A 9,229-nucleotide genomic window follows, 5' to 3' on the forward strand; every position below is an offset into this window, starting at 1 on the left:
GACCATTAGTTACTTTCTTTTAAAAACCTTTTTATTATGAAAACATAACGTGTTCAGAAAAGCGCATAAAAGACGTACAGCTTAATTTATGACATAACCACTATGCAGATATTTAAAAACTAGAACGTTACCAACCTTGCAGAAGCCCTCCTGACCCTGCCCTTCCAGATCACGACCCCCACCTTTGTCATAAATCAAGTATCCATAGGCATGGTGCTGTTTCTGGGAGATTTTGTTTTACCCTTGTGACAAACTGTGGTGTCTCTCCAAAGGAGAAACTCTCCCATCTGGTTGTCTCTCCAAAGGAGAAACTCTCCCGTCTGGTTATCTCTCCAAAGGAGAAACTCTCCCGTCTGGTTGTCTCTCCAAAGGAGAAACTCTCCCGTCTGGTTGTCTCTCCAAAGGAGAAACTCTCGCATCTGCTTTTTCTCCTTGACCGTCTTGGCTAGTCTTAGTCCTCTGCACTTACATATAACTTTTATTTTAAAAAATATTTATCTATTTATTTGGCTGTGCCAGGTCTTAGTTGCAGCACTCGGGATCTCCATTGCTGAGTGCGGGATCTTTAGTTGTGGCATGCATGTGGGATCTATTTCCCTGACCCGGGATCAAACCTGGGTCCCCTGCATTGGGAGCTCGAGGTCTTAGCCACTGGATCATCAGGGAAGTCCCCTTACATATAACTTTTAGAATCAGTTTGTTGAATTTCACACACACAAAACCTGTTGGGTTTTTGATTGGGATTTTATTAAATTTATATACATCAGTTTGGGGAAAAGTCAACATCTTTACAATTAGTCATGAGTTGGCAAAATTTTTCTTTAAGGACCAGATAAATATTTTAGGCTTTGTGGGCTAAGAGGCAAAACTGAGAATTTTATGTAGGCCAAAACCATCCTTAATTCACAGGCTCCTGAATCTCAATAAATCAGATGTCAGCTTGAATGGATCTGGGCTGTGGTTTTCTGGCCCTGTGAATTTGCTTGCTTTCCTTCAACTTCTCTGGGTAACACCGTATGAGGTCTTGCGTTGTGGGCTTGCAAATCTACTGGCAGCTCCCAGTTTCCTAGTTCTCTCTCCAGCTGTGTCTCTTCTATTAAAACCTTCCAGTGAATTCTCACTTTTGGTTTTGGATTTTTTTAGATTCTAGAATTCACTTTTTTTTTTTTTCTCACATGTCTGGTATCTCCTTTGCAGAGTAAGCAGTTACTTTACCGTCTACCTCTGAAAGCTCCTGTTTCCCCAGCCTCAGTGGGCCTGTTCCCATGGCCTTTTGTTTTACTGGTTTTATCATCTTGTCTCATATGCTTGGTTACATTTTATTATATTCAGTATATTGTATTAGCAAAATTGTTTGCAGAAAGAATTTGAAGTTTAGGATGGTGACATCTTCCTCTAGAGAGGGTTTTTGTTTGCTCATGCCAAAGGCCTGGGGCAACGACCACTTGGGATCACCTTAATCCAATTTCAAGGGCTGAGATTTTGAAGCTGAGCTGCAATCCATCTTAGAAACTTTCTACTCCCCACCCTGCCTCGCCCTGCTTCCGGGGGGGGTAAAGGACCGAGGGCACCAACCCGAAGTGAGGGCAGGCCGCCTGGTCCACACCCCGTGACAGGCCCTGTCCCTGCCTTCTGCAAGGCCGTCAGGACCACCCATCACCCTCCGAACTGCCTCCTCTAAGCTGGGAAACACCCCCAGGAGGAGAGCGTCCATCACACTAAGCCCACTGCCCGGGGCCTCCATCTTCTCCGTGGTCCAGATCCAGTAATTCTCCAAACTTGTGTTAGCGCCCCGATGCCTCCGGACTTTCAAAGTACGTATCCAGCCTTTCGAGCTGCCCTCACTGGGATGGTCAGTCCACCAGTACTGGGAGCAGAGGTCCTCATAGCCACATGGCGGAGTTCTGAGGAGCCTCATACAGTGCGCTAACAGCAGTAAAGTGTCAGTACACCGCCGTCCACCTTTAATTCTGTGTCAAAACAGGAAGGCCCTGGAAAAATCAACTGCTCCCCCACTGCAGCTGCAGCGTCGAGACTCACAGCCGCGGTCGTGGGCTCCCCCTTGTGCCCCGGCGCACACAGCGACCTGACTCACAAGGCTTTCCCCAGAGCCCACCATGTGTGGGGGGCAGGGAGACGACTTTCATTCCACGACAGACACCGAAGGGCTGATTCCTCAGCCGACAGACCCCAGGGTAAATCCTAAGGCGCAGGTCTCAGCCCTCATCTTTTTTCCAATTATACATTCTTCCCAAGGACGCGCAAGAATCTAATCGCCACTGCTTAAATGCCTTTATTTCTTTCAAATCAAGCTGAAAAGGCAGAATAACAACTTGATTTTTTGGCTATTGGAGGAACAAAGTTTGGGGATTCTCAAGAAACGAAACGCAAGTGACCAGTAAATATATAAAAATTTCATGAGAAATAAAATAAATGCAAATTAAAGCAATGAGACGCTATTTTTCCTACTAATAAAGTATCAACATATTCATTTAAGATAATAAATACCCAGTGTTAGGAACTGCTGGGGAGGAGGGTAAAGCTGCACAGCCGTTCCGAGCTTTGCGTGTCGGTCAGCAGAGCCGTGCAGACGCACACACCCTGCAAGCCCGCTGCTGCTGACGCAGCCGGGGAAACAGAAAAGCCTGGACAGATTCAGCCACAAGGTTGCACCTTATATCACATGGTTTAGGAGAGGCTGGAGACAATCTAACAGTGGACTGCGAAATAAATTACAGTACAGAAATACAACGGCGGAGATGGACGTCACCTACGTGGCAAGTCAGTATTTTGTTAAATGGAAAAAGCAAGTTATGAGAGTACCACGTGATCTCATATTTGTTTTACAAACCCTACGTTTATTTATACGGTACATACTGAAAAACACTGAGTAGAACATAACACCACACTACCGTCGGCAATCTCTGCATGGTGAAAATATGAATGATTAGAAACATTTTTATACCCACTTTTTTTTTTTAACATCTTTGTTGGGGTATAATTGCTTTACAATGGTGTGTTAGTTTCTGCCCTACAACAAAGTGAATCAGCTATACGTATACACATATCCCCGTGTACCTACTTTTGTATTTACCTGCTATTTCTGTGATTAAAAAAGGAAAGAAAAGTCAAAGTCTAATTTAAAAAACGCCTTGCCCAGGTTTTGGCTCATGACATGAGGGGCCACATGTCCCCAGAGGCATCTACGTGGTTTTGTTCCTTCTGACCTGAGTGGATATTCTCACAGTTTTTCTGCAAATGCCATAATCATGGACATCTGACCATCCAGCTAGAAAAGTTCTCTCATTTTCTACCAGAGCTTGTGAGGCTACGGCCGGGGACGGAAACCACCTTTCTAGGGGAGGAGGTTGGTGGCAAAACTGTGCCCAAGGCCCACACTTTAGTTGCGGGGCCCTTAGACCAAGTTCTGGGGAGAAGGAGGGAGGAAGCAACTGGAAAACAGGTCCGAAGGAATGCCTGTAAGGTCTCCACTTAGCCCTCATTTGCATTCTAGGTCTCCTGAGCCTTAGAGGCATGGAAGATGGGAGGATACCTGGAACCTGGTTTCACAGATTCCTTCTGAGATGGTGAGTCGTTTCAGAAGAGAAATGACAGAACTGAGAATCGTACTGAACATCAAACTGTCAGAGCAACCCCACAGCTACAAAGAGAGGCATGTGGATGCAAAGTCTGTATTCTGGGTTAGTCTAGAGATTCCAACTGAATCAGAAATCTGTGAGGACCACGCCCAGCGCATAGAGTAATGATGCCACCATCCACTTAAGAAGTCTGTCCTAGGAGCAAAGAGAGAGTTATATGAGAGTTATATGAGTCTGCGTAAGACAAACCAATGAAGTCATGTATGATGTGGCAAAGGCCCGCCCCCTACGTCCTGCCCTCTCCGCTGACTCCAGGAGATCTTGGGAACACAGCCAGGGCTGAGTTTTCCTCAGGGTAGCTGACAGATGGGGTTGGAAATCTGACTTTCAGCTTACAGGCTATATATAGCAGTGCGGAGCTAATACAAAGAAAAACTACATCAAGATTTGAAGGGAAGAGTGGCTACACCCACTTTGACAATAAAGTCGCTGTCAGCCTAGAGGAGAGGCCCCTAAATGTGGTCTTAGAGGCATGTCCAAAGGAATGTATTTCTGATTAGTGGTTTAAATACTGCAGTTGGGAAATGTTTTTACTTTTAGAAAGAATAAATTACTGTAAATAAAGTTAGCCACACAACAGTCGTCCGTGCACTTTCCTGAATGAGAAAAAGGCGGGTTTCAACCGTCAGCACCTCATGAGCACCATCCGTCACGTGTCATCACGGCTAAAAGGTTGCATAACTGCTCGGAGGGTGAGAGCCCCAGAGTACAGGACAGCAGGAGGCCGGGAGGGGAGCAGATCTGTGGAAGCGCCCCGTGTCCTAAACCCGGGGGGAAAGGGGGCTGAGCAAAGGCGGTAACGCCTGTGAACTAAGCAGGAGGCCGGCGCTGAGGCCGTGAGGAAGCACGTGGACGCGTGCTGGACGGGGCGGGCTGACGCCCATGACTGACGTTAGTGCAGAGAAGGCGACACGGCCGTCCTTGTGGGGAGTAGCTTTTATAGTGGGGGTGGAGCTGAGTCCCCTCCCCTCAGTCACTCATGGGAAACCCGTTCCAAGGCCACATAGAAACTGTTCTTGTCGTCCAGGCAGTGCCAGCCGATGGGGCCGATCTCGCAGTCTGCGCAGACCAGGAACTTGATGTTGCCCACGTCCTTGGTGAAGCCCACGTTCTCGAAAGTGAACATGTCCTCCACCAGCCAGTGGTCCTGCAGAAGGTCGCCCTCAGGGCTGCCGCCGTCGGCCAGCGCCGGCTTCTTCCTCATGGGCGGGAGGCAGAGCTGCGTGGACAGAACACAGCAGAGCCCTGCTCACTCCGCACGGCCAGCCCCCGAAGCTCCCCCAGCCCAGGAGCCCAGCAGTAAGCCCCAGGCTGCCCCGGTCCTCGCCCGCCTTTCAGGAGAAGGGGGAGAGGCGCTGCCCGGTTGCCGCGGTAACCGGGACGCCTGGGTCCTCAGGACCAGCCGGTTCCTCCCCGCCCCCGCCCCCGGACCCTCCAGGGCCAGCTCCTCCCGGACACTCGTCTCCCACGTGGCCCCCTCAGGGTTTCCCCCAACCGGACAACCTGCACGAGCTTCCCATGCTGCCCACTGCATGTGTATTCTTTAAAGTGGCTTGGCTGAGGCATAACTGACGCACACGGCACAGATCCAAAGTGGACAGTCTGACACATTCTGGCACACGTATACCGCACACCAACAAAGCTTTACCACGATCAAGAGAACGAGCATATTCGTCACCCCCAAATTTCCTCATGCTGCTCCATTTCCTACTTGTCGTTTCTCAAATCATCTTATCAGTTTACTAGCTCAGTTACTTACCAGGGGGCTCCCTCCACCAGCTCACTTTTCCTGTTCATTACCACATCCCCACTGCCTGGAACAGCAAGAGACACAGAGCAGAACGCAAATATCTGGGACAAGGGTAAACACAGGATGTCTGGCTTCACGCTATTCCACCACTGTTGTTACGAAGATACTGGGTTCATCTTATAAAAGGAATATTAAAAAGGAAAATCTAGTTCGAGAATTTGGAATATTATCTCTAGGACCCTTGCATCTCCCATTCACGAGGAGAAAGCATGCGCACACACGCACACAATCCCTTTGACTTCTTCCACGTGGTTAGCGGACGCCTCAGCTGCCCCGCCCACTGCAGGACACTTCAGCCAAGCTCCTTCCCTGCTCCTCACTATGGCTGCTGCCAATGCGCGGAGTATTTCCCACCCCATGTTTCACTTCCAACGCACCCCCAAACTCTAATAAAATAGGACGGCCTTAATGTGCTAGCCTAGCATTGGCAATGAGGACAAAAGCAAACAATTTAAAAAGTTTTTTAAAAATTTGACTGACATCGATGCTCTGGTGGGGATGAGAACGTCAGGAAGGCCACAAGAGCCGCCAGTGTGTGAAACACCCTGGAGCCCGCACTTCTGAACTCCAGGCCTGCAGACGCTGGTAGGGTATCCCCGGCAGGGAGGAGGGAGCTCTGATCCAGAACGTTCCCCCGCCCTGTCCTCCGACCACTCGGCTTGTTAAAACACATCTGTGCATTTCCCTTTGCTGTGTCACCTGAGGCTTCATCTGAGGACATCATAAAATACGATAGTCCCTCTTCCTGTTATATTGTCATTCCAGCCACTCTTTTTGCCTCATCTGATGGTTAAATGAGTCCCTAATGCTTTGTTTTACCCTGAGTGAAAATGGGAACAGGCAGAGGCAAAGAGAGGTAGGAATCAAAATCCAGGAACCAGAAAACCTGAATTCCAGTCCTATGAGTAATTTTCTGTGGGCCTAAACGTCCCTAGGTACATTTCCAGCCTACCTCCTATACTGTCGGTGTGAAATCACATCTTAACTAAATGCAAGAGGAGTGAAATGTGAGGGGAGAAAATCGAAGACTATACAAGCGTTAGCCCTCAGGACATGTCTAGCAAAGGAGCACGAAGCCCCCACATTGTCCCCGTTCGCAGTGCATAAGGCCACCTCTGCTGTCTCCCATTTGATTAGTGACTAAAGGGCAGGACTATTACTAGCCATTCATTCAAGGGGTGAGTCACACTGGGTCCTGTTCCCGCTCTTCCTCAACATGCCCATTTTTACTGAAATCCTGTTAAGTCAGACCCATGTATTCGCACTTGTCTGTGTATCTGTGCCTGGATCTCAACAAAGTAGAGGACAACGCTAGGGTCACGCTGTGGGATGTATCACGTGGGACACAATGATGCTTTCTGGACAGACTACTGGGGTGGAAATCTAGAAATTAATACCTAATTTGAGGTGGCCAACTTGGCTGTCTGGGGGCCAAAGTCGCCAGACCCCTGACGAGGTGGGTTAGCTGTGCGGCCAGGGCCCCGGCCAGCACCCCTGATCCCGGCCAGCTCTCTGAGACGCATCGAACACCACGACGCTGAGATTCTGCTGATGTCTCACTGAAACTTCTTTTGCTTTCTTCAAGAACTATTAACAGTACCCGTTAAAAAATAAAATACTTTCTTTCTCTTTGTAAAAATACATTCTCATTATAGAGAACTTGGCAAGCATGCTGTACTATAGATGAGAATAAAAACTGTCACAGTACAAAGTAAACTTCTGTTAACCTTTTTTGTAATTTTTCCCCCTTCAGTGAGTACAATGTGTACTGACATGGGGAAAGAACCCGTCATATATATATATTTATATTTATTTGTTTATTTATTTATTTATTTATTTATTTATTTATTTATCGCTGCATTGGGTCTTCGTTGCCGTGCGTGGTTTTCTCTAGTTGCAGTGAGTGGGGGCTACTCTTCGTTGGGGTGCGCGGGCTTCTCATTGCAGTGGCTTCTCTTGTTGTGGAGCACGGGCTCTACGTGCACGGGCTTTGGTAGTTGCAGTGTGCGGGCTCAGTACTTGTGGCTCACGGGCTCTAGAGAGCAAGCTCAGTAGTTGAGGTGCACGGGCTTAGTTGCTCTGCGGCATGTGGGATCTTCCAGGACCAGGGCTCAAACCCGTGTCTCCTGCACTGACAGGCGGATTCTTAACCACTGCGCCACCAGGCGAGTCCTTTGTAGTGGTTTTAAAACCACACAAATGTCCACAAATTCTCTGACAACCTTTCCAAGATGTGGAGACTGTGCCTCTCCCCTTGAGCCTGGGCAGGCCAAGGTGGGTGGGACAGGCTAGGTTAGGGAAGGCTGGGCCACTTTTGCAGGTTGCTCTTGGAACAGTTGCCCTGGGAGCCCTGGTGACCCTGGAAGAACCATGGCTACCCTGAGGCCTCCTGGCGGATACCGGGAGGGGCGGCCCATCACAGCCTGTTCCAGGTGCCCGAATCCTCTCAGTCCACAGGCAGACACGGGAGTAGGCAAGCTTCTGAGATGACCCCTCTAACCGCTGCCCCGTGAAACACCATGAATGAGAGAACTGCCGAGCTGGGCCCTGCCAACCCCCAAATTTGTGAGCAAAATAAACGTTAATGTTTTAAGTCACTGTCTGGGGTGATTTTTTTATGCAGCAATAACTAGAACAACACTGCCCAACACACCTGAGGCATGTTCCATTTTAATTCCTGATTTTTCACTGTGATAAACTATACATAACATAAACTGTACCATTTAAATAATTTTTAAGCGGGCAGTTTGGTGCCATTAAGTACGTTCACATTATTGTGCAACCATCGCCACCATCCGTCTAGCCTTTTATAACCACACTTGCCAACACCCCTGACCCGCCCCCGCTTCCTAAACCCTGGCAATCACTAATCTGTCGACCATTTCTAAAACTCAAAAATGTCATATAAATGGAATGATACAATAGTAATCTTTCGGGACCAGCTTTCTTCACTCAGCATAATTCCCTGGAGATTCATCCTCATCCAAGTTGTGGTACCCGTGGTGTGGCATCATTCACCAGCAGAATGCCTGCTGGGCTGTTTCTGGTTTTCGGCTCTTAGGAATAAAGGTGCAGTGAATATTTGTGCACAGGTTTTGTGTGAACATGTTTTCATCCCGCCAGGGATAAAGGCCCGGAGAACACTTGCTGGGTCCTATGTTAGGTGCATGCTTAGTTTGAGAATAATGTCTCGGTTTGCTCTCATTCTCACCCAAACAGTGCTCTATCCTTTCTCTCCCACAATCTCATCTTCCACCCCCCTCTCCTGCCCCAACTGCCCTCTCCCTCAAAAGGTAAGAAAGCAACTATTCCCTTCTCTAACTCATCACCCTTTCCCTACATTATCAAGCTCTTTGGTGTTTCTTTCCTCTGTGACTGTATTCTCTGCCCCAGACTGCACGTGAGATTTCACAAAGGACCGAGTCCGGGGTCTGAACATTTTCTAAAGAAACCGTTCACAGGACTTATAAAAAAGGACACGTCGGGTGATCGATGGCGCCTGCGACACACGGATTCGCTCCGCCTGCTCTAACCCTTAGTCTCACGGACTGAGAACTTCACTCCCTCATTTACTTAAATCCCAAAGTCTGTGTCCTCCCTCACGCGCGCGCAGTCTCGGGGTAGCGGGCGCGGGACACGGGATCTGTGCAGCGGTGTGAACGACACTCCTAGTGATTCACGACGTCGGCGGGGATCACAGACCCGGGAGCGAGCGAGCGGTCTGAGGGTTCGGGCCTCGCCCCCAGAACGGCCCCCGCGT

At 48.9% G+C, this 9,229-nt stretch overlaps 1 protein-coding gene across 1 annotated transcript in view; it reads right to left on the reverse strand.

Annotated features, from left to right (window-relative positions):
* Positions 1–2,275: 2,275 nt before the first annotated feature.
* RABIF (RAB interacting factor) overlaps positions 2,276–9,229 on the reverse strand; it is a 7,252-nt gene continuing 298 nt past the window's right edge. The window contains exons 2-3 of the mRNA XM_024764076.1: positions 5,444–5,510; positions 2,276–4,904 (exon numbers count right to left, since the gene is read on the reverse strand). Coding sequence (XP_024619844.1) covers positions 4,633–4,904; positions 5,444–5,510 — 339 coding nt within the window. The 3' untranslated portion in view covers positions 2,276–4,632. The remainder of the gene's footprint in view (positions 4,905–5,443; positions 5,511–9,229) is intronic.

The sequence above is a fragment of the Neophocaena asiaeorientalis genome, unplaced genomic scaffold, assembly GCF_003031525.2.
Source record: "Neophocaena asiaeorientalis asiaeorientalis breed wild unplaced genomic scaffold, Neophocaena_asiaeorientalis_V1.1 scaffold1403, whole genome shotgun sequence".
NCBI classification, from domain to species: domain Eukaryota; kingdom Metazoa; phylum Chordata; class Mammalia; order Artiodactyla; family Phocoenidae; genus Neophocaena; species Neophocaena asiaeorientalis.